Source organism: Vigna angularis, chromosome 8 (assembly GCF_016808095.1).
Source record: "Vigna angularis cultivar LongXiaoDou No.4 chromosome 8, ASM1680809v1, whole genome shotgun sequence".
In the NCBI taxonomy this organism is placed as follows: Eukaryota; Viridiplantae; Streptophyta; class Magnoliopsida; order Fabales; family Fabaceae; genus Vigna; species Vigna angularis.
The window spans coordinates 16,433,219-16,459,424 of record NC_068977.1 but is presented as its reverse complement, the minus strand read 5'-3'; the positions used below and the strand labels follow the sequence as shown (position 1 = coordinate 16,459,424).

Below are 26,206 nucleotides of genomic sequence, written 5' to 3'. Positions count from 1 at the left end.
GTGAATTAAATAAAATAAAATAAAAAGGTGGATAATGGAGATGAGATAATGGGAGAAAGAGATTTACATAGATTTGATTTTTAAAATATATTATTATAAGTGAAGAGATATTAAAGATAGAACTGGGTTGTTTTATATTACGTTATAGAGAAAATGGTGGATTATGTTTAGAAACCGTAGAACTCAAGATCATATAGAAAGAGCAACGCAAAACCTTTAGTGCAAAGGGAGATCAAAGTCTTAAGATTGACCAAGGTATGGAGAAACTTACCTTTGTTGTCTTGTTTTATTGTATGATGAATGCGCATATATTCTTGATTTTCTCTAGGATCATGAACGTTTTATTGCATTGACATGTTTGTTTTTTTAATTTGAATGTTTTATATTATGGATGGATGCTTATGTGTTGATTGGTTCTTGAATTTTTGGTAGACTTAATAAGTATAAACAAATTATATTTTTTAGACAATAAACATTGGTGTATTGTTTTGTTGATACAAAGATTTTCACCTAATTGAATTTTAGACTAAATAGAAATTAGGGTTTTTTTTATTAATATCAAAGATATAATAAAAGTTTAGACTTTCATTTGATTATAATTAAAAGTTAAATTAGGGATTTGGGTTTCTCCTAGGATTTTTTTTAAAGAAAAAATATATTTTTTTAGCTAAAACCTAATTAAATTTCAGATTCAGTTTTGCCTAAGTCTAGATAATTTTCTAAATGAAAATTCGAAACAGTTTCAGTGGAGAATTCTTGTTAATAAATTCTACATGTTCAAAATTTTATTTTAATCAGGTGAAAGCCATAATTGGCTTATGACGTCTGAACCAGTGGAGGATTCTTGTTAATAAATTCTAAATGTTCTTTTATATTAGGATTACGATTCTTTTATATAGGATTACGGTTATATAATTGAATATATATATATATATATATATATATATATATATATATATATATATATATATATATATATATATATTTTGAAAGGTTATATATATAAATCTTTTGAAAGGTTTGAATATAATTGAATATTATATTATTTAAATAGGAAGTTAATGAAAATGATGATAATATAATAAGAATAAGATAAGAAAGATTTAAAATAAAGTTTATGTTTCTAAAAATTTAATATTTGGAAAGTAATAATGGGAGAGTAATGAGATTTTAAATTAATTGGAAATTAAATTAATGAAAATTATAATTGAAAATAAAAATTATTTTGGTTCAGAAAGGGAAAAAAATGAGATTTTATTGATTAATTAAAAATATTTTTTTTTTGCGATATTGAATGATATTTATTATTTAATTTGTAATTTATTGTTAAGTGGAGACCATGAGGGAACCATTGAGTACATTGTATTTTTGAATGAAACTTTAGATAATACATAATGAAATAATTCAATTGTTATTTGGTCGGACATTGGGTTATATTATAATTGCACTTTATTATTAATGTAGGACCCATGAGGGGTTCTTATTGGACCCATTAGAATATAGATGATATTGTATAAGTTGATGTGTGAATGATGCTAAGCAGGAAATGGGAATAATTTATGGGTTTAGGGTCAGGTTTGACTTGTGGTTAAGATTGGAGCATGAGTGAGTATTGGGATGTGTTTGAGTACGTGGTTGATGAGCATAAGAGAGAAGGATAAGTCTACTTGTTATCCCTCGTAAATCCTGGTGCTATCTGCGGATGAGTGCTTCCTTTTGCCTTATGTGCATTGGAAGATTATTCGGGTATTGAACCTTCCTTGTGTGGAGGTGATGTGTCTTACTTGCCCTTATGTGACAGGATTACATGTTACGTAGCTGGATTGTGGGACTACTCAAATGTATCTATATGGGGAATCTACAGATTAGGCTGTAGAAGCGGCTACAGTCGGTAAAGTAGGGTCTTGGAGTGGATTGACTCTTTCCACTATGGTGTTTATGGTTTGATGATGCTCATGGTTTGTGTATGACTAAGATAATCATGGTGGTGGTATATCTATGATGATGATCATGGTATGGAATGCTCCAGGTGAAGTTATGTGGATAGTAGTGTTACTATAATAGTTTAGTGAGTAGTTAGCATAAGTGTTACTGAGTGTATCAACTAAGGGTAAGGGAACGAGGAACAAGGATCGAGTAGGATATGATCGAGTACTTCGATATTTTCATTATTTTAAATAGAGTTGTCAAAATGAGTAACCCTCCCCGACTCGACCCGACCCACCACAGGTTAGTCACTTAGTGAGTCAACCCAACCCGACTCATTTATTAGCGAGCCGAAAAAATTTGAACCCGACCCGACCCACCACAGGTTGGTGGGTTAAACAGGTTGGCTCATTGGCTCACTTAATTAACTTTGTTTTCACCCTCTTCTTCTCATATTCTTAACATGTTACTTTGATCGATTAAATTGAAACAACAATAATTGGACCAATTGATATAAAAGAAAATGAAACAAAAGAAATATATTGTTATATATATTATAAGCTATGAAGCCTAAAATTTTGCCAATTTAGTTTAATGAGACATACACAACCGTTTGATCAAGAAACTACATATAGCCATTAACAAAAATATATAGCACAAGATAAAATTGTCATGCTTGTAGATAGGTCTAAAAACAAGATAAAACAAATGATATATTCCTGAATTATCCAATCTATTATCCATCTATTAAATTGGAGTCTTGAATGAATAAATTCATAGTATTATGCTCTCTTGAAGCATATTATTCTTTATCTCCATCTATAATATTAGTCAATCAATAATCTTAGGGTTTTATTTACATAAAGGAACTTTTGGAAAGATAGCAGTGCGAAAGACTCTATTTCTAAGTAAAGGTTGTACATTTTGAATAATTAATTTAATTAATTTGATTTGAATAAAAAAATAGGATTTGAATAATTAATTTAATCAATTTAATTTAATTAAAAAAAATAGGCGGGTTGGTGAGCCAACCCAACCCACCACGGGTTCAACTCGTGTGAGCCGAGTTCTTAGTGAGCCGGGTCAAAATTGACTCGCATAAAAAATTTTGTATTTTTTTCCAACCCAACCCGGCTCAAACCCGTGGTGAGCCGAGTTGGCTCACAGGTTTCAACCCATTTTGACGGTACTAATTTTAAATAATGCAAATGGGTAAGTGTTTTGAAACTATTATACGATACGAGTTTAAATGTCAAGGTTTTTGAAAATACGTTTCCGCACTATAAGAAAGTTTTGAATTTTACTGTTTTTTTAATAACCCGTGACACCTTGAAATTTGGGGCGTTACAGGTAGCTTTTTGGTACGAATTCAGAAGTTATGTGCTTTTGTAGAGATAGCTTGGACGAATGAGTAGAGTGTAAAGCATTTGAAGAAACATTCCCAGAATGTCTTTCTATCTCTTAATGTTTTTCTAATCCAATGTAGAACATTCGAAAAAAGCTTTGTACTTTTTGTGATCTACACAAATAAAGAGAACACAACGCAATAAACAAAAAAGTATTATTTGTACATGCATTTAATATGTTAGACGTTAAGCGTTTAGACAAGATATGTGTACTTAACATTTAAACAAGTTCTGGTTTTAGAGTAACGAGTGTTTAGGATAATGTTAATATCAATACAACGTTTAGAAAGTTTATCCCAGAAAATTCATTTTATTAAACATTATTTTTTGTTAAACTTCAAAATACGAGTTTCTAGATGATCTTGCCTTAACACTTTCAGTCACACAAACCTAAGCCAAACAAGCAAAAAAAAATTATGAATCAAACATTCAAACCATGCAAGTTGAATCAATCATACTCACCAAGAATCCAATTCATCAGAACAACTAAAGTTCATTTCCAACATGAAATCAATCATCAACATGTATCCATCCATTTAGAAAGCACAATCCAAAAGAATTAAAGACTAGCTTTCCTTACCTTGACAAAGCTACTCAACAACTCAAAAAGCCAAACGCCTCCTAACTCAAAGGGTACCCCCTTTCTACACCTAGATACAAAATTAAAATGATATGACCATGTAAAAAAAGACATTTATCAGCAAAGATTCAAGAAACACAACACAAAGACACATGCGAGTAGGAAAAAACCACATGCAACCAGATGAAACAAAGAAGAAGAAGATAAAAGGTTGAAAACTAACTTACCACAGAGAAGAAATTGATAGGTTGATGTTGACGAGCTCGTCGCAAGAAGAAATCTTAGGGTCTCCGATCTTTTAAAAGATAAACAAATTGTGAGAAATCTTAAAGAGAAGAGAGAAAACTCTTAGAAAATAGTTTCTAGATAGATAAAATGTTTTTAAATAATGAAACTCTTTAATGAGTTTTATATTTACATAGTGTTTTATCATTAAAATAATAGAGTATGAGTAATATATTTTTTCAAGTTCTCAAATTATACTTCCTAATTATACTTGTAATTTTTTAATAACATATTATGCTTATATTAAAGTTATATTTAAGTATAATAATAAGTCAAGAATTTAACTATAAATTTTATAACTATTTATTTTATATTTAAAACAATATTCTCACAAAAATATAAATTTGGTTTAATGATTCGCTAGGTCCTATTTTTGTCAAACTCTCAAATAGGGTCTCTGCTTATTGGTTTTCTCAACTGGGTTCTTAATTTTGAAAAATTAAAACAAATATAGTCCTGTCGTTAAATTGGACTAACGTCGTTTGAGTGGGATGTACGTGGCAATGCTGATTGTGTTTTCTTTAATGATGTGGCATAGTTTATATGGTAATAAGGTGATTGTGACATGTAAATTCATATTTTTTAATTAATAAATTGGAGAAATTTTAATTACACCCAACCCCTTTGTTCGAATTAAGATTTGTGAAAAAAAATTAGGGAAAACTGAGTGCTTCTTCAAATTAACGTTCCTTCGTAAGGTTGATGTTTGAGATGTTGGATGAATATGTTGGGTTCTCTGACTCATGGCTCTCTCGCGGTAGATGGAGCTTTGAAGGATTTTCTCATGGAGGAGATTGAACGACGTTGTTCGAATGGGTTGCTGTTGTTTCTGGTTCTGTGATTTTGATTTCTCTTTGCAGGTTGGATCACTATCTCTGTCGCGGCGACCATGGAGGTTTCACAATTGAATTGGGACGGGATTTAAGTTTCGCGAAGGTGTTAGTGTTGATGCGTCAATGGAGGATGCGCGAAACTTAGGTTCGCCATGGTTGCTGACTTTGGGTGGCTCGTGATTTGGATTCATAGTGGGAGCAATGGTGATGAACGAAGAAGATGATGATTCTCGAACTGGGTTTCACAATTAGGAGTCTCTCGCGTCTTTGCGGTTTGCGCATGGTAGCCATGACTGGTGGTTGTGGTGGCGTGTGTAAGTTGAGACGCGATGGTGGTCTGGGGATGGTGTCCTCATGTCGGCTCACAATTGAGGCGCAACGACTATCAACTTCCTCTTTCACCATTGATGGACGTTTAGTGAACCCTAAACTCTAAAAAAAATCCCTATTTTTCATAAACAATGCAGGTATGGTTGTGAGAGTGATAAAGATAGTGGCTGGACGGTGTTAATGGTAGTTGGTGCACAAAAGGATTGAGGGAGGAGGATGGTGGCTAGTGAAAACCCTAATTTTAAAAAACAATTGAGTTCAATTAACTTTTTTTAATTTTTTTTTAATTTTAGAAAAACAAAAGTCCATGTCAGACTCAACTAAAATTATCTAACAATTTGTCACATCATTTAAAAAATTAACATGAACATGTCAACATAATTCTAATATCCGTTAGTCCAATTTAACACGTTAGTCTAGTCCAATTTAACGTCACTCTATTTGTTTCAATTTTTCAAAATTAAGGATCCAATTGAGAAAACCAATAAGTAAGAATCTTATTTGAGAATCTGACCCAAAAATAGTACTTACCGAATCATTAAACCTATAAATTTTATACTTTGTGTAAGACAATGAAAATATCCTTTTACATATTTTTAATATATAATTATTAAAAGTTAAATTTTATAACTTTTTAAGTTTTAATAATTTTACTTTTTTATAATTTCATTTAAATTATAATTAACATATTACTTGTAAATATAAGAGAGATAAACACTTTATTAAAATTTATATTAATCTTATTTTTATGAAAAATATAAAGAATGATTATTTTTTTTAAATTACATCAAGATATGATTGTTATTTTATTAAAAAAAAATTGGTGTTTACAGAAAATATAAGTGTTATTTAAAATAATCTTGAAAAAATTAAACTTCTTACTATTTCACTAAAAATATCTTGAAAGAGTCGATCAATGTTAGGGTATCACTACTAATACTACTTTTATACTAAAACACCGCAACGATACGTCGTTTCTCGCCAATATTAAACGACTTCACGTCCCTTTCCACTCACTTCGGATCTTGACGAAAAAAACAACTATCACTCTTCACACCCTTCACGCTATCAACCTTTACTTTCTTCTTCACGTTCCGCGCGCCACCATGACCAACGCCATTTCCAACCGCTTCTTCGCCTCCCTCTCCATTCCCCCGAACCGCTTCCTCGTCCCTCCGCTCTCACATTTTCGCCGCTGCCACCGGTCGCGTCTCTACCGCAAACCGCTGCACGAACGCGCTTCTCGCTCGGTGACGCGCTTTTCCTCCATTTCCTCCTCCTCCTCTTCTTATTCTGGCAAGCCGGGGTTCGTGGGATGGTATCTGCGCATGCTCGAAACTTATCCTCTCATCACCAAGAGCGTAACCTCGTCACTTGTGTTCGCCGCGTCTGACATCACTTCTCAGGTAACACCGTTTCGGAAACTCTTCCCTTCATTCTTAACGTGTGTGTGTGAAATGATGATGAAAGTGAAACTGAATATAGATGTGAATCTTTTGCAGTTTAATTTTTGAATTAGTTAAACGCATTTTGGTACTCTTTTTCTTATTGTTGCGTTGGATCATATGGTAGGGTTTTGAACAATTTAATAACTGGACTGTTAAAATCCCGAAATAGCATTTATCTTTATAATGTCATGATTTAGTCATTTGTTAAAAATTGTTACATTGATAGTCATTTCCTTGGTGTAGTTTGGCTCATCTATATGCTTCGTAGCATGATTAGTTGAAGTAGAAATCTCTGGATTTTTCATCATGCTTTATATTTGGTATGGAGAGGAAACGTGAGAAGAAAATGAAACATTAAACAAAATTAGAGTTAAAATAAAATAAAAATAAAAGTATTGATTAAATATTATATTTGGTGTAATAAGTATTGATATATTCTTGTTTTTAGTATAACACATGAAAAAGAATTATTATTTTAATATAAAATGTTTAATTTCGTTGAATTTGTTTTAACTGCCTTAGAACACATATTAAAGAAAACACTGATATTAACATATAATTATTATTACGAAAATTACTAAGGATTTTAAATTTATAAAATAAAATTAATGTATTTTTTACTAATGATTGTAGATTAATCTTAATTCTACCTTTAATAAAATACACTTAATAATGGCCAAATATCAATCAAAACATATGTTTAATTATCTTAATTATTACCGAATTTTAAACAAATTTAACGAAATTTAGATTTTTGAGCTAGCACTATAATTTTTTTTGTTATGCTAAAAATAAAATATGTCAATATTTATAGTTTGCAAAAAATAAAAATATTATTTAATTGAAGTGAAATAAAAAAAAAAGAAATGAGTAATATATTGAAAATGTTATTTGATAGAAAAAATAAAGGAAATCTTTTATAAATTTACTTACTTATATTTGGACTATTTCTTTTATACATATCATTTTTCAGTTATATAAAACAATTTTAACATTTTATACAAAGATATTGTTTTTCATACATTTTTCCCCCACAAATTATAGAATAAAAAACCTATTTATAGTGTAACATCCCATAAAACTATATAGCCTTTCAAAATGCAAACTAAATGTATTCAAAACATATGTATATAAATATAAATCGTTATCAGAAAAAGACTAATAAATAAAACTAATTCCTTTTAGATATTGCCCTTGATGTAACTATATTTGCTCATGTATATGATAGAGTCATCACAAGCCACAAAACAAACAACACATAGGGTAAGTTTTTGAAACAAAATTTTCACATAAGAAATTGTATATAAAATGAGGCATTTTAAGCAACAATTCAATTTCATTACAAAAGTTATCATACAACAACCATTAAATCAAATATGTATCTATACAACAAAAGATATTCAAGAAATAAAAATATCAATGAACGCATTCTAGAATAGTATGTCACATTATAAACTAATATATAATCCAAACTAATACTTCAGAAGTAAACCTAAGAATAATGGATCATGGTATATTAACTAATTTGTATTGATCTCAATGACTAATTTCATCAACACACATAATTTAAACAACAATCATAATTCAATTAAATCATTAGTACAAAAAGAAGAAAAGACACTGGTTCTTTTTGTTTATAGGCATCAGTTTTGCAACCGAGGCATAAACGACCGAGGTAAAAAAAGTAAGTTATATGTCTCAGTCACGGACCGAAATAAAATAAGATAGGATTATGCCTCGGTTTTTAAAGAACCGAGGCAGTAACGTGTTCTTTTTTTACCAATCTGTCACCGCGTTGTTATAGACAACAGGTTAGTTTAAAATGAGACATATTATGTGAGTTTAAAAGCAATAATTGTACTAGTGAATATATAAATTAATATTTATTTTACTTTTCTAATAAATATCCACCTGAAATTCATTAAAAAACAAAAAGTAATAAAGAAGGAAAAAATTAGTTGGAGAAAAAATACTTTTGGCTTGGGCGAAAATATATTTGTAGTTAAGTGAAAATTGATTCATTTGAGAAAAATTCCCTTGTTTCCTTGGCTTGAGCAAAATTTAGGATGAATAAGACGATAGGTTAATTTGCAGTCTATAAGTACAGACAAGGACACAATACAAGCACTAATACGGGGATACGACTAGATTGCAAAGATATAGGACACAAACAGGACGATATATATATTAAAACAAAGTCTAACAAAAACATATTATGTAAATCAAATTTTTACTTAAATATAAAAATAAAATAAAATAATCTAATAAAAACTAATTTAATTTAAATATAAAAAGTAAAAAATGTTAGAGATTAAAAATTAATTATAATATAATATGTTACATATTTTTAAAATAATATAAAATTATTAAACTATTTAATAATGTTATGTTATATTTTAAATTTGAGCATGATTATTATAAAAATACTATCTTAAGATTTATTTATTTTTAAAATAGAAATTTAATTTATCTTTGTATAATATTTATAACTAATAAAATTTTAATTTATCGTTTAAAAAACATATTATAAAAAGTATTAAAATACTTTTCCTCAACGTTTCCATATAAAAATACTGTATTTAAATAAATAAAAAAAATGTAAAAGTGGTTAAAAGTGTAGATAGAAGTTTACCTACCAACCATTAAATTTCCATAAGCCTCTTTATTTTTATAGTCTTTCTTTCTTCCTCTTCTTCCTCTTCTTCTACTTCATTTTCTCCGTCCTTCCTCACTTCCAAAATCTAGAATTATCTTTCTCTTTTATTTGCGCTTTCTTAGTTCTTTCACTGCATAGAATGCTTTCACGTTGCCAACATTACACGGCATAAAAGTGGTATTTTCCGGCGTGACTTTTTACGTCTCATCCGGTGTGTCCTTCTGTGTCTTCTCCGACCTGTCCCAGCGTGTTAAGGAATAGAGTCGTGTCAGTTCCGGCGTGTCCAATTATAGAGTCGTGTCAGCTCCGGCGTCTCCAAGTATAGAGTCGTGTCCAAGTATAGAGTCGTGTCTGACCCAAGAAGGTGTGTTCGACAAGGTGTTGTGCAGGCCTCCATTGGTGTTCATGTCCACACGCTTCCACGCGGAAACGCCACTATGATGTCGCGTCAGAACTTCACAAGTTCGAGTGATACTTATCAAAACTATATTAACCATCAAATCATTTTCTCAATAATATTCAATTCAAAAATATTTAAAATTAATAATCTATTAAGCCAAAACTCAAATGACCTTCAGACAATTTTTAAACAAAATATCATCCTTGGGTAGATACAAAAGTCCTTGCCTCAATTCTTATTCCAAATAATATTTCAGTTCAAGAAAATCATTCAAAATATTGAGATTTAGAACAAATTTAAATATAACCAAATTTTATTATAATCTTAACTAAATTAAGTGAATAATTTTTCTCACCTAATACCAAGATTATTGACAAAATTATAATTATAAGAAAAAAAAAAGTAAAAGACCGATAAATAAGACTAATTATATTTGAAAACATGATTGATTAAAGTCATTATTAACTCTCTAGCTAGTTTGAGTTTGAGGTCTAATAAAATTTTAAAAGAGATGAGATATAAGAATAAGTAGAAAGAAGTTAGAGAGAGAAAGAGAAAGAGTGAGCTAAGTGTTAAACTTGGTCAAGCAAAGAAGGTATTATAGGGAGCTTATTTTTTTTTTTCAAAATAGATAAAAGGCAATAAATGTTATGAATGCTTACATATAGGAAATTTAATATAAGAATTTTATACCTTGTAATACCATAATGTAAGAATTTATTATTTATTCCACAACGATGAAAAAGAGAGGGATGAAAATAATTATTTTTCTAGGTTTATTTGGATTGCGGGTTGAGTGTTTTATAAACATCATATATGATTTTGTGTATAATTATTTCATATTTATTAGTTTTTATAAATTTTATTATAGAAAATGTGTTATTTTCTAATATTTAGTATAAAAGTCATGTATTGTTACTATTATTTATTGTTATAAACGATTTATAGGGAATCAAATTTGAATAGAAGTAATGGCTTAAGAGGAAGAAAAAGCTGAAAATTGAAAAGTTTGATGGTGTGAACTTTGTTTTTGGAAGATGCAATTTGTATTGGAAAAAAGTTGTATCAATCTCTTTTAGGAAAAAAACCAAAAGACATGAAAGATGAAAATTGGTTCTTCTTGATAGCTAAATCTTCGTATTTATTCCTTTTATATTATCTTACAATGTTGCATTAAATATTGTAAATGAAACAACAAACATTAGATCTTATGGTTACTCTTTCTAAAATGTACGAAAAGTCTTCATTTTTAAACAAAATTCATTTGATAAGACAATTGTTCAATTTACAAATAATAGAAGGTGCATTAGCAGCACAACATCTCAATTAATTGAATATAGTAAGAATTTAATGAGTTTTGTTGGAATAGAATTTGGTGAAGAAGTGTGAGCATTGATAATTTTGTCTTCCTTTCTAGAAAGTGAAACATTACTCTCACAATTGTGAGTAGTTCATTGCGAAGTAATCAAATTAAATTTGGTAATGTTCGTTATTTGGTTCTCATTGAAGAGATTTGACAAAGAGAGTAAGGTGAATCATTAATCTCTTTAGTTTTGCATATAAAATAAAAAAAGAGAAATTTAACCAAAGGATACGAACATGGTAAATCCAAGGAAAGGAGATCAATGTCTTAAAGCCCTTGTAACTCCCATAAATTTAAGACAATTGAGTGCTGGAATTGTGGAAAGATTGTGCACTACATAAATCAATGCAAGAGTGCACCAAAGAATCAAAATGTGAAGGCAGTGACAAATCTTGCTTCTACACCGGGAAAAGATGATTCATCGATATGTTATTTAGAGAACAAGGAAGAGTCTTGGGTGTTAGACTCTAAAGTATCCTTTCAGGTCACTTCAGAAAGAGAATTCTTCATGAATTATGTCACTGTAATATGTGGTAAAGTTGACCTTGCTAATAAACAATCTTGTGAGATGGTTAGTAAAGTTGTAGTTAAGATTAAGTTAAATGGATTGATATAGGAATTGCATAATGTTAGACATATTCCTTACTTGATGGAGAACTAATTAATCTTAGTAGGTCAATTGACCGATGAAGGCTATACAACAACATCCTATTGAGATCATTGGAAGATTAAAAAGGTAAACTTTACCAATGATTCCAATGACATAATTGTTGAATAATTCTCTTTCTAAAGTGGCATGGAAGATGATCCAGAATCTAACACCTAAGACTCTTCTTTGTTCTATAAATAATATATCAATTAGGGATAACAATGCAGGATGGGCAAAGAGAGCCAACTTGAAAAAAAAGTGCAACTAGACTAAGTATTTTAGCCCGCTAACTTGCTTAGACTCATCCCGCATAACCAGCAAGTCATAGGGCCAAGGATGAGTTGGTTCGTATTTGGCATGCATTGACTTAAATTCCTAAAATTTAGCGGCACCAACAACATATCGTGTGTGTCTGTTATAAACAACTAACTCATTAGTGTTTTTTCTCTAGCTCATCCAAAACTAACTTGCTTATCTACATTTTTACCCTTGTTTCAGTCCAATTCAAAACCATTTCTATTTTCAATATGCTTGTACTTAAAAATTAAAAATTAAAAATTAAGAATTATAAAATTATAAATATTACTTATTTTATCAAATGAGCTTATATAATTTATCATTTTTACTAATTTAGTTAATTAAAAATAATGTTATTAAAATCCTATATCCTAGTATTCTACATACTATAACAGAAGAAAAAAAATTACAAAACAAATAATTTCTTATAGGGATTGCGAGCGGCATTATGGGAGACATGACAAATAAATTAACATGCATTTCTTATGGGTGGTGGGCCATCCCAACCCATTTTTTACTAGCAAAATGCGGGGTTGGCCACCCACATTACCATCCATAATACTAATGTATCATCTCCTTTCAATGTAGAAGCAAGGTATTCCTCTACCTTCATATTTTGATGCTTTGGTGCATTCTTGCATTGATTTTTGTACTGCCTAGTCTTTGCACAATTCCAACACTTAAATTTTATTTGAAATATGAAAGGTACAAAAATTTTAGACCCATACCTCCTATCTTTGAATTTACCACGTTCACATCCTTTAAATTTCTCATATATATATATATATATATATATATATATATATATATATATATATATATATATATATATATATATATATATATATATATATATATATGCAAAACTAAAGAAGTTGAAAATTCACCTTACTCTTTTTGTCATGTCTCTTAAGTGAGAACCATATAACAAATATCATAAAATTTCAATTTATTACTTTCTTATGAACTTTTCATAATTGTGAGAGTTAAATTCCAACTTTCTAGTAGGAAAGACAAAAGTATTCATGCTCATACTTCATCAAATTTTATTCCAACAAAACTTATTGGGTTCTTACTATATTGAATTCATTGAGATATTAGGCTACTCATGTACCTTTTGTCATCCGTAAATTGAATAATTTTCTTATCAAATGAATTTTGTTTAAGAATGAAGGCTTTTCAAACATTCTAGCAATAGCCAACACAAGATTTGTTGTTTCATTTACAATATTGAATGTAACATTGTGAGATAGTGCTAAATGAATAAATCAAAGGGCTTGCTATTAAGAAGAGTCAAATCTTCATCTTTCATGCTCTATGTTTTGTTTCTTGAGAGATCTGAATGAAATATATATTGGGATTGAATGATTAAGATTTAATTGAAATAAGAGAAAGATGGTGTTTGAAAAAATTTTGATAGATGATTTTTTTTTTCTCAAACAAAAATAGAACACAAATCTAAACATTACTCTTAACCACCGAATAACTTTATTATAACTTGAGATACTTCTCTAGCACCTCTTCAAATATACCAATGTCATTTATAACCTATTGAAATCTTAGTACATTATCTGTCTTCAACGGATAATGATATAGTAGAGATCATGTTTGATCCTTTCCTTACATTGTGTTTTAAATGAGATTTTATCTCCTTTAAAAATAATTGGCCTATTTGCATTTAGAAATTTTCACATTTTCTCTCTAACCCTTCTCCCCACTTTATAAACCTTTGTTAGCATAAATTTCCTACCCTATGTTATACTTATTTGACATTGTTATCTTCTATTTTTATTCTTAAGTTTCTAGGGTGAAACTTTATCTAATCCAAAGTGGGGACAAATGACTATTTGAGTTGTGTGTTCTTCAAAGTTGTAGTACTTGAAATTAGTTCCTCTTATGGTTGGCAAATTAATTTACCGTATCAATATAAAGGTGGTTGGTTACTAAAAGATACACACAAATCTAGGACTAAAATTACTAGTGTAGAGAAGGCTTTTTATGTCAGATAAAAGAAGATTTTTCATGTCGAAAGTGTCACCTTCTTAGTAGGTATCAGCTCACATGAGATTCTTTAACTTCGACAACTTTTCCAAGGTATACTAGATACACTCCCTCGTGGACGTGCCATGGTGGCCATAAAGGCTATTGACAAGTCCAAGTCATGTTCATCAAAATTATTCAAAGCCTCTAAGCTAAACTATAAAAGATTGACGAGATCTAAAGCAATGGTGGAACAAAGAGAAAAACCAAAGAAAGAGAAGATGAAGGGGTTTGTGCATGGAAGGGTGAAGAAGAGGAAGAGCATAATTGCATACCTAATGCGGAAATGAAAAGGAATAAGAGAAGAAGGATAATGATGTTCATGGAAGCGATGGAGAGGTTCAAGAACAACAACGAAGATGATGAGAGCACAACAACAAAATACTCAAACCCAAACCCTAAACACAACATTTGTGAGAGCGAGAGTGGCACCAACAAGAACGATCTTTGCTAGAAAGAAAGAGGTCACTAACAAGAGGGAGAAGATGAGCGTCACTAAAAGAGAGAAGATTAAGTAATGCGAGAAAAGAGATGGAGGAAAGAAGAAAATTAAAGATTTTATTTCTAAGTATAATTGGCATAAAAAAGTTTCCTACTTTATTACAAAGTTGTTACTATGTCCACTTCTATGTTAGTTTTAGGGATAATTGACATAGAAAATCTTCAACTTTATTACGAATTTGTCATCACATTTATTTTTTATGTCAATTCTAAGTATAACTTATATAGAAAGTCTTACCATATTTACAATATTATCACTCATTACGCCGGATGAATTACAATGGGTATAATAAGATGCGATATAAAGTTATTTTGGTACTCATGGCATTTTCTCTGTTGTTGTCAACATAACAACCATTCGACTTCTCTTTTTCATTGCATATATTCATCATCGAACTTTTTCTCAACATAATGCTCTTTTACATTGTGACTCTTAAAACTATATTCCATTCTAAACCTTGTTTAAGTCTTATTCGAACATTTGACAGTGACATGTGTAAACTTGTCATTTTTAAATATGCTGGGTTAAATATGCTCAGTCAATATAGGAAGGAGTACGGTGAAGAATGAAATAAACACTTTCTTCTCAGCTTATACTTTAAAATGAAATTTTATTTTATCAAACTATTTAAGTCAAGGTCATGTCCATTTGCCGACTTGGGTAAAAGTGATCACATTTCTTTTATTTTTACTATCTTTATAACTTTTATTGGGTTTTTGTCACTAATATACTGTTTTACTCATTTGTTAGATCATTACACTACCCAGTTTTTCTGCTTCGTATGATCTTTTAAGGACACTGCGTATGGCAATATATGGACTGTTAATCTTGGGGCCAACACAGCACACGTGGTTTGGTTTTCTATCTAAAATTTTCCCGAAGACAGATTTGGCATCAACCTTGAAGAAAATTTTAATGGGGCAATTTATATTAGGTCCTATCATCAATGCTGTCTTCTTCTCCTATAATGGTGCTTTCCAAGGTGATTTTTGTCTTTTTCTATCGAGTTTTCAACTAATGGATCTGTTTAGAGGCTTCATTTATACCCTCATACCTTTTCTCTGTTATTAAGATAGTTTTCAACGTAATGTTTTTACCCTTATGTTTTACAAAAAGTTGTGGTGTTTCTGAATTTGCCACTTTGACTTCAATATCAGGTGAAGGTGTTACTCAAATTACTGCCAGGTTGAAGCGAGATCTACTTCCTACATTGTTAAGTGGTGCTCTGTATTGGCCTGTATGTGATTTTGTGACCTTGAGATACCTTCCAGTTCGTTTGCAGGTTTGTAATTCTGAGTTTAACGTCTTTGTTAAGAATAATTCTGTCTTAACTAAATTTAAAAATTAAGTATATTTTTTATCTTTAAACTATTTTAAAATTTGATATTTCGTTCTAAACTAAATTATATATATTTCGTCTCACTTTATAAAAGTTATATAAAACATTATGTAAATAAAGTTTTGTGTGAAGCGATTTTTATATGATAAATGAAATTCTATAATAGTCTGTAATATAACTTTCATGTTCTATTACTTTCATAAAGTATAAAGACAAATAGCTAATACTTTTCATTTAGAAACAATTTTTTTAAAATAATTTTTAGACGAAAAATATATTAAACTTTCAAATTTGATCCAATAAACATTTCTTTCATTTTAGTTATCCTAACTTTTCATTTTGAATTTCCTTGTAACTTCTGCAGCCACTGCTGAATAGCACCTTCACATATGTATGGACAATATTTTTAACATACATGGCAAACAGAGGATGAGGCATGTGCTTGGTTTGTACATACGCACATAAAGGATTATCAAGCAATTTTCGGTTGCTTAGCAAATCTGACCAGATACAAGAATCTTGGTATTTACAAATTTCTAAATTTTATTTCAATTTCCTATTCAATTTTTTTTAATTCTTTATGTATAGAAATATCTTCATATCGTTACTTTTCACATGAGTTTGAATGTGAATGACTTCTTTTCTTGAAAGACATGGTAAATTTATGCTTTTAAATTACTTTTTATTTGTCTGGTTTTGAAGGATTATACTTTGAATTCGACTCTTTATTTTCGGGTTAAAAATAAATTGAAGAACTGAAAAAAACATAAAACAATAAAGGGAATTAGTTAAAAGAGTAAACATAATAAGAAGAGGGTATTGATAAGGTATTAATAATGTTAGCTCAAGTTGTTATGATAAAAATTAGGTCGATGGACTAAAATAAAAACTTAAAATTTAGGTATTAGTTAAAAGATTCATATCTTATTTTTTACTTCTGGATTTGGGAGAAACCGATATCTATAATAACGTTTTATTTACAAAATTATCACTAGTTATTTTTTAAGTTAGATTTTTTTTCGTTAGATGTTAAACGCTATTTATGCACTAGTGATTGTCTTATGAAAAAGTTTGCAATTTAAGCTTCTATTTAACACTCTCTTTTAGAGTTAAGTTGTTTATTTTTAGTTGATGTTTATTTTTAATTGGTATTAAAGCTAATCTTTTAAGGGTAAATTGTCTGTAGAAACAATAGGATAGGAGAAGATCTAACATTAAAATGGAAAGAGAATGGTAGATTGCTAAGTGTCCATCTTTGTTCATTGATGAGAAGCTTGACTACTAGAAATAAATGATGTTAGGCCTTCTTCAAGTCATGTTGAATAGATACGATAGACGTAGTGGAGAATAGAAACCATAATCCATTAAAAGACAAAAATAACCTCTTACCAAAAATTCTCTAAAAGGATTAACAGAAACAAATATAAATATTCAATTGAAAAGCTCGAAACACTCTTATGTGCATCCTCTAAAAAAGCATATTTAAAACTACATGCATTCAAAAGAGCTATAAGAAAATGCAAAACACTTTTACAAGTATGATGGTTCCATTGTGGTAAAATGTAATAAACTTAACTTCTCATCAGTATGAACTCTTCAGTATAGAAGAAAATAAAAGCATACAGAGAATGTTCAATAGATTTTCACACTATTTTGAACAAGCTTTTGTTCCTTTAGCAAACCTTATAATAAGTATGATCATACCAACTATGAAAAAAACGTAGAAATGCATAAAAAGGGAGGATTGAATTATGTATTAACATCTTTTCATAGTCTATACAAGATCAACTTTTAATTAAGATAGTCAAACACAAAATTTAAGTGGACAAACTCACTTTTAAGATATTTTTGCAAATCTAGTTTAACAATCTCTCCTTTAAAGTTAGATGACTATTCAATAACATGTAATCTAAGTGTTGAGAGTTAAGAAAGATTTATATTGGACATTTTTATACTAGTCCATTTTTTAACTAAGACTATGTTGAATTCTTGATCAAACTTCATTAGGCAAACTATTGCTGTAAAATATAAGATGAGTATTTTATGAACTTCAATCACTCATGACTAAAAAATTCAATATTATTTCGAACACATCATTTTCTAATTAAATAATTGAATACTATTTGGAACACAATCACTCTTGGCTAAACAACCAATTATTGTTTCAAATGATATCACTTATGACTAAGACTAAGTATTTGTTAAAGAAAATATCAATTGATCATAAGTTATTTTGATTAAAGAATGTGTTCGACAAGATATCTTTGATAGACTAAAAATGTTTATTCTATGTTGCAAAGAATATTCATTCTAATTGATCTTATAAGGGGATATCATGAAGACTAGTATATACCGAAGATATCTTACTGAACGCATTAATCCAACTTAGTGTTAACAACCCATCTGAAAAGTATCATCAACCTTGTATAGTCTTTCCTTTTACGCCAATTTGGATAAAAACTCTTATTGCTTGAGTTTAATAAGTTATGTCAAAGTATTAGATTGTTTCTTTAAAAAGATATATGCAACTAATGATACATGGAGAATATTTAATGCATCTCTACACTTGAATGTGATCAAACACAACATGAGGAAACTAATGATACATGGAGAACATTTAATGCATCTCTACACTTGAATGTGATCAAACACAACACGAGGAAACTAATATCTCCATGTCTGAATGACTAGGAAAGAGTTTCCAATGAATCTTTAAGAAACATCAATATATAGAAGATGTGTTTGAGGAATAAAGGATATAAAATGACAAATAATGAACCAACATGAGGTGGAAAATTACATATAAATCAATTTTCAAATGTCAACATCAGACTCACCTTTAGATAATGATGATTCTGAAGTACATGACAAGATATCCTTTATATCCAAAAAGGTCCATTATATGTTATGAAAGAAAGGTGGCTTTAAAGGTAGAAAGGCCTAATCTGAACTAATAAGGGATTTAAGGTTAAAGAAGGCCCTTGTGTTTACTACGAGTAAAACAATCCTAGTCACTTCAAATCAAAATGCCTTAAGAAATCATGAACTAAGAACGATAAAAGTACTTCTTCAACAATTATGTCAAGAAGGCTCTTACATTAACGTAAGACCTCAAAGATATAAAACCTGAAGTAGAATAAGTTGCAAACCTCTATCTTATTAAGAAGTAGACTTTAAGCTTAACTCAATCCCATAAAATCGTTTTTAAAATGAGGTTTGTATCTACTTATATATTTTAAATTGACCTTATCTATAATCGATGTGATACTTTCAATATAGCTTAGAACTTATTCATTATTTGTCCCCAACATATTATTACAATGAGTAGTGTAGATTTTTATGACCTTCACTTTACGATTAAAGCATATCACGAGTTTATGTCTAACTTCTTTAACTTATAGAAAAAATCCATTAGAGAAGTAGAGCCCTGTTAAAGCATACTACATCTTTAGAAAACTAATACATTATTATTAACGATCTTCCATTAAAAAATATAGATTTATTAGACAATTACAGAAAATAAATAAAAGAGATTATAAAAGTTTATAATAAAGCTATGAGACTTTGGGTTTACATTTTAAGGAAAAAGAAAAGGAAACAAATCTCTTCTTTTTAAAATCAAGCAACTAGAGAAGACTGTTTGCAAACGACCATTATTTAAGAATTGACGATACCTAAATGAGACATTGAAAAATATCATATTCATAATTACAAAGAGGGATACCGAAGTTAATTTTCTAATAAGATCATCTCATATACCTTCTGATAAAAGTGACAAGAGAGAGAAAGGTCCAAAGATAACAAAGCATGCATTGTCTAAAGCGGATTTGCTAAGCCTCTGAGAACTAACAAGAAAATACTCAATTATACCTAGATACCTAAGTATAAAACATTCATGTTGCAAATTTTCTTAACACTAGAAAGAAAAACTGGTCCCAATATTTGGACAATGGGTGTTTCTAACACATGACGAGAAAAATGTTCTTAAATAAGAAGAATGGAGGATAAGTAGCTTTCAAAAGAAATATGAAAAAGAAAAGGAAAGATAGTTGGCATTGGAAAAGAGTATAGAACATTTCTTATCTATGGAAGACAAGTCAATTATGTGACAGTAAAATATTTTAATTAATGAATTAGATTAATCCATGGGCTTTAACTCAATTTAAAAGCTTTAATGTTATATTTTGAGTAAAAATAGATTTATTTACTAATACAAATAAGTTAGGCCACTCGCTAAACAAAACTACTATCGCTTAATTTATTTCAATGAAAATAATTGTTAAACACTATTATTTAATCCTAAAAAAAAACTCCTACCTTGGAGATAAGATCATATAAAAGTGAGTTACGTGATCATCCATATTTTAAACAAATTTAAATTTTTATAGCTATTTTCGTTCTAGTAGGAACCAAAAAAGACATAATTTTTAGAAGACTTAATTATAAAAAATATTAATGCGTAAATAGAAAGAACAAACATATATATTCCGGTGAAGATAGTGCAATTTACTTCTTTTAATTTTCTAAAGCAAAATAAAGCAAATGTGATTTACTAACAAGGTTGAATATTTATTTTGGTTTTTATATTAGTCAATTTTATTCAAAGTAGTCATCAAGTTTTTTCAACGTTTAATATGTTTTTTATTTTTGTAAAATTTGTTCAATTTGGTTCTTTTCGCTGATGACGTCTAAATTGTTAGTGACATACTTTTCATATTAGTAAATATTAAGTGAGGTATCAAATTTTCATGTACATGACAAATTAAACCAATATAATGTAGAAAGTGATTTATGTGAAAGTAGGAAAATTGACTTTTCTTTCGAAGGGGAGCAAAAACCCTAGCACCCAAACTGGACCACCATGTCATCCACTAATGCAGCAACCACGAGCCATTTTTGTTGGCAACAAAAACTTAATTCTTCCTTTCATTTTTTAATAGATTCATTTGTTTCCTTCTGTCCATATCTATAATGTTTGTAAAATTATGAACCTCTGTTTCTGCTCTAGGCGTTAACCTTTGTCCCTAATTTAAACTAAGGCTTTGTGTTTGTTAAAATGAAGTTCCAGAGCATTTACAATGTTTGACTGAAAACAAAGTTAATATGACATAGTAAAAGTTAATTCATATGAAAGCTACCACAAAGCCATAACGAACCACCATTCACGTTGTCGGACCACCATGAATCCTTGTGAAATCCACCAGGTGAGCCTCCACCATTATTCACCACTATGAGCAATGCCATCACAAAATCCTCCGTTAAACCCAAACACGATTCACGAAGTTCCATCTTGGCACCGTCTTGACGAACTAGCAACCAACATCATCTTCCTTAAACCACCACCACGAGTCTAGAAGTGAGATCGAGAAACCCTTTGCTGCAATTCACAAACTTCACTACACCAGCAAATCAAAAACCCATAAACACATAAACCCCAAATCTCTCGAGCAACCAGAACATCCTACAAAAAAGGAAACCTAAATCCCAGAAACACAAAAAAGTCCCAAATCTCTCGAGCAACCAGAACATCCTGAAAAAAAAAGGAAACCTAAATCGTTGAGAACAGAAAATTTAGAGACCTACAATGAAACCACTAAAAAATGTATGCTCCATCAAGAGTTCAAAGGTAAAATCACAAAGTCAAATTCCTTTCACAAAAACCACTTTCACTCACCATCCCACGTAACTTCTCCTTAACTTGCCACATATATTCAAAACTCACATGTCATTGTCCCTTAACTTGACATGTATATTCAAAACTGATAACTCATTCAATATTGACTTATTTGCACATTACATCATCAACGATTTAGAAGCCTATTAGCGAAAATGATTAAGTTGAACAAATTTTATAAGAAAAAAGAGACCACTTTGAACACCAAATAAAACTCGATGACTACTTAGAATAAAAGTGACAAATATAAGCACCAAAATAGATATTAGACCTATTAATAAAAATAAAAAACTTAAATGGTAGGGAGAAAACACTTCCTTAAATTTAGCAATTGAATTTTACCTAATTATCAACAAAATCATTAAATTCTTTACACCAATATATGATAGTAAAAAACACCTAAAAATTACCAAACAGTTAAAATAGACATAAGTGATAAGTTGATGAAAAAAAGAGAGAAGAAAACACTACTTGAAAAAAAATGAAATTAGAATAACATTAATCACATACGAAACGCCTTTATGTTAAAAACATTCCATGGATTAACATTATATATTTTTCTCTCATCTATTTCAACTATATAATCTATAATATTTACATTTTTCTTCACTTTCTTTCACCCCTAATTCTTAAAATAGTATAGAGTTGTGCATGCAACTTTTTTCTTGCAATAAAAACCCAACACATGCAAAACTTTATTCAACTAAATTTGGAAGCACATTAGCCAAATCATGAGTTAAAACAAGCATGCAAGCATGTGGCAATGTTTATTACATGTTTTCTTTTCTACCAAGGATGTTCTTCAACAGGGTGGCATATCTGGAGGTGGAGGTAGTAATGCAGCATCACCTTCTCCATTGGTCACAAGTAACACAGTTTCCATGCCCCAAGAGAGGTGTCTTTCTAGATGGCAATGCACAAACCACACCCCTACAATTGAGGTTACAATTATATATATAATAACTTTTGACTAAAATAAAATCACTAAATAACAATTAAATTTAAAGATTAAAAATAATTAATTATTATATTGACTAAGACACTATTTTATAAATTAAAAATTATTAATATTTAAAATAGTTTCTACTATTAAACTATAATATATTTATAAATTAGAGTCTAAATTGATTTTTAACTAACTGATAGGTTTAATGGGGTTTGAACCTATTAATATTACCATTATAAACCATATATGTTTCAACAGATTAAACTATAAGTCCATATAGATCTCTGCATACAATTATTATATTGCTTAGTCTGATTAATTATTTTTTATTTTAAATGTGATTGTTATTTAGTTATGTTATTGTTTACTAACTACAAAAATTTAGACAAACAGTAATAATATTCTCATTAACACTCTCACCTACTTTAAGGGTCTTTCATTCATGTCGATAACCATATGTCATTTATTAACACAATTTCATCCAAGTAATCTCACTCTTTCAGCAAATGCATTACTGTTATTGACTAAAAATAAATGCATACATTGATATACATAAAAAATGGCATTTAAGAAAAAGAACAATTTTCCAGTGCAACATACCTGGGTTAAGAGCATGGAACCTTACGGAGGCCCAACCATTGTTAGGCACTAGTACTGTATTGACAAGAGCAGGATCAACGAGATTGTAGGTCATGGGGTCCTTCTCTTTGTCAAAATTCCCAAACCCAAATCCAACAGCAAAGAGACTAAATCCATGGACATGAATTGGATGGCCTATCCCAGTAACCAAGTTTGTCCCTTGAAAAACAAGTTCCACTGTTGAACCATATTTAATAACTGCAACCTTGGTTCCTCTCTTTGGCATCTGAAGGACCAGAGGCAAATACTCTGCTGTATAGTCAAATTCCAATGGTGGAAATCTGGGAAACCCCCTATCATACACCCCATTGATGTGATAGTAATAAGCTTCCAGGATGTCAAATCTGGGGGCATTAAAGCTTATGTTGTTCATGCTAGAGGCTAAACGTGTTCCATTTGGTCCTGCACAGGTTTGGTCTTCAAGGCATGGAAGTGTGTTAATTGAAAGGGTGGTTAGAATGAGTGGTGATATCTTTAGGGACTTGATAAGGGTATGTTTCAGTTAAGCCCTTGAGGCTAACATAGTAGTCAAAAGCTGCTTTTGTGTCATTATAGTCAGGCAAATAAGGTAATGGAGGAGATTTTGTTGGAGCCTGATTCTCCATGTAGTGTATTCTAGCTGTGGTTGTGGCATTGTTAAAGGGAATTAATGCACTTGAATATGCCCTTGCAGCCATGTAGTAGTCACTAGCTTTTTGGTTTGCATGCAATAGTGCATCCACTGTTTGCCCTGGAGTTATGACTATGTAGTCTCTTATCAGTGGCTTAGTGTAGCTACTATCAGTGCCAACAACTGTGAGATTGTGCTTTGAAACAGAGAAAAAGAGATTGAGATTCATTGCAGCATTCACAATGCGCAGAAAATAAGTCTTGCCATGGTCTACATTTAACTTGAATGTTTCTGAAATTCAAACAAGGAATAATATAGTGATTGTATTGATTTTGTCATTGAAACCATGCATATAATTCAATCCACTAATTTGTTAAGTACGAATTATTCCATTTCATTGAACTTGTTCCTCAAATTTATCTAATATCATGACAAATTTGGTTCTGAAATTTGGTCAGTGAAGACAGAACTAATTTGTTATAATGTCACATTGAGACATTGAATTGCATAAACATAAACTGTCATGGACTACATCAATTCCGCAACTTTTGGGACTAAACTGTATTTAATCCCAGTTTTTTTTTTCTTGAATGTAAACATATATAATTATGTCATGGTATGCTTGTGTTGATGAATGTAAACAAAAACTTGATGTCTACCTGACTTTGAGCAAGGAAAAAAGTCACCAGGTTGACCATTTATAGTGATTGCATCAGATGTATTTGGGGTTCCTCCAGTTTTTATAAATTCTTCATGAACATCTTTGACTTGACTCTTCCACCATTCTCCTATGTACACAAAAATAAACAAGTGAAGACAAATTCTTAAAAGGGTAAAGGAATAGGGTAAAAGATTTTCATACCTAATACTATGGCCACTTCTGCATCAGGTGTGGGAAAAGGGTAGGATTCACCCTTTTTTGGATATATAAAGATAGGTCCATGAACTGTGGCTCTGTCCCAGTCACTATGAGCATGCCACCATAGGGTCCCTTCCTCAATGGAAAAAATCAACTTCTGCCTGAATTTTCCTCCTGGTTTGATGGGACACTGGGTGATGTATTCAGGGCCATCTGACCATGGATTCCTTGGTTGCTGCACTCCATGCCTGCCCTCACATCAATTACAATGTTCTAAAACTAATCTCTTTCTTATTGTTCAATGGTAAAACATGTTCTGATTCTCCAATTTTCAATCAAAAATAGTCTTAGTTCTAGTATTTTAGAAACAATTATCAGGTGTTCTCCTATTCTTTATAATATGTGAATTCATTCTTCACTTTAGTATTTTGAGTTTCATGAAGAGGCTCCCATTTATTAAAAAAACATGAGGATTCAACCAGGACAATTTTGACAGAAAATCAAGGGACTTAAAACACATTACGCTCTTTTTTGTTTCAAATATCACCAAATCTTCTATGGTTATGAAATCCATACCAGTGCAATGTGATGTTGGAATTCCCCTTGTTGTGAGTATTTACATATATCGTTTCACCATGGTAGGCTGTAATAGTTGGGCCTGGAAATTGTCCATTCACTGTCAATATGGGTTTCTTGCTGCAGAGTCTTCTATAAGGAGCTTCTTTAACCTGCAACATTTATCAAACTAGTTACATGCATAACAGGGACCCATGAACTAATATATAATAGTAGGTAACACTGCAAGTAGTTCAAGGGAATAAAACACTAATGATCATGCAACTCATGCAACAACAGTTGGAAGACAAACTAACAGAAAATGAAAAAACCAATGAAGAATTTTGATGATGCAAAGCTAGATAATGGTTTACGATGTCACAAACTCACAACAAATTCGTATTCAGTCAGTTTTTTGCAGTTGATTGGAACTAAGGAAAAACACAGCAAAGTTTGAAGGAAGATAATTTTCCTTCTAAGCCACATTTTTTCATGAGATGAAATGCTTATTTTGCAGCATTTGTGATCGAAAATTTATATCAGCATTTGGAAGAGCGAAACAGGTTTTAATAGAAAAGATTGTATGTTGAGTAGCCTTAATCAGTTTCATTAAGTATGATTTGACTTCATATCTTTAATCTTTATCATAAAATATGATTTGAGTTCACTTGCAATGGCTTACGAAGAGAAGATTCGGTGAAGAGAGTGAAAAGGGATGCTTCAACGAATTATGCTAGTTTTGTGCATATATCGATCATAGTTCTTTATTGGGTGAAATTGCTTTTAAGAAAATTTTGGAAAAATGATTGTAAGATAGGAATATTTAATACTTATCATGCACGGATACGATTAAATACCGTATCATATAC

At 30.3% G+C, this 26,206-nt stretch overlaps 1 protein-coding gene and 1 pseudogene across 1 annotated transcript; one reads left to right on the top strand and one right to left on the bottom strand.

Moving 5' to 3' along the window:
• Positions 1–6,392: 6,392 nt before the first annotated feature.
• LOC108345386 (uncharacterized) lies at positions 6,393–16,654 on the top strand. The gene is made up of 4 exons (XM_017583982.2): positions 6,393–6,766; positions 15,466–15,697; positions 15,873–15,997; positions 16,419–16,654. The coding sequence occupies exons 1-4, from the start codon at positions 6,467–6,469 to the stop codon at positions 16,485–16,487; spliced, it is 726 nt and encodes a 241-aa protein (XP_017439471.1). The 5' UTR covers positions 6,393–6,466; the 3' UTR covers positions 16,488–16,654.
• Positions 16,655–21,051: 4,397 nt separating this feature from the next.
• Positions 21,052–25,856, bottom strand: LOC108345035 (laccase-15-like; annotated as a pseudogene).
• Between the last annotated feature and the right edge of the window lie 350 nt (positions 25,857–26,206).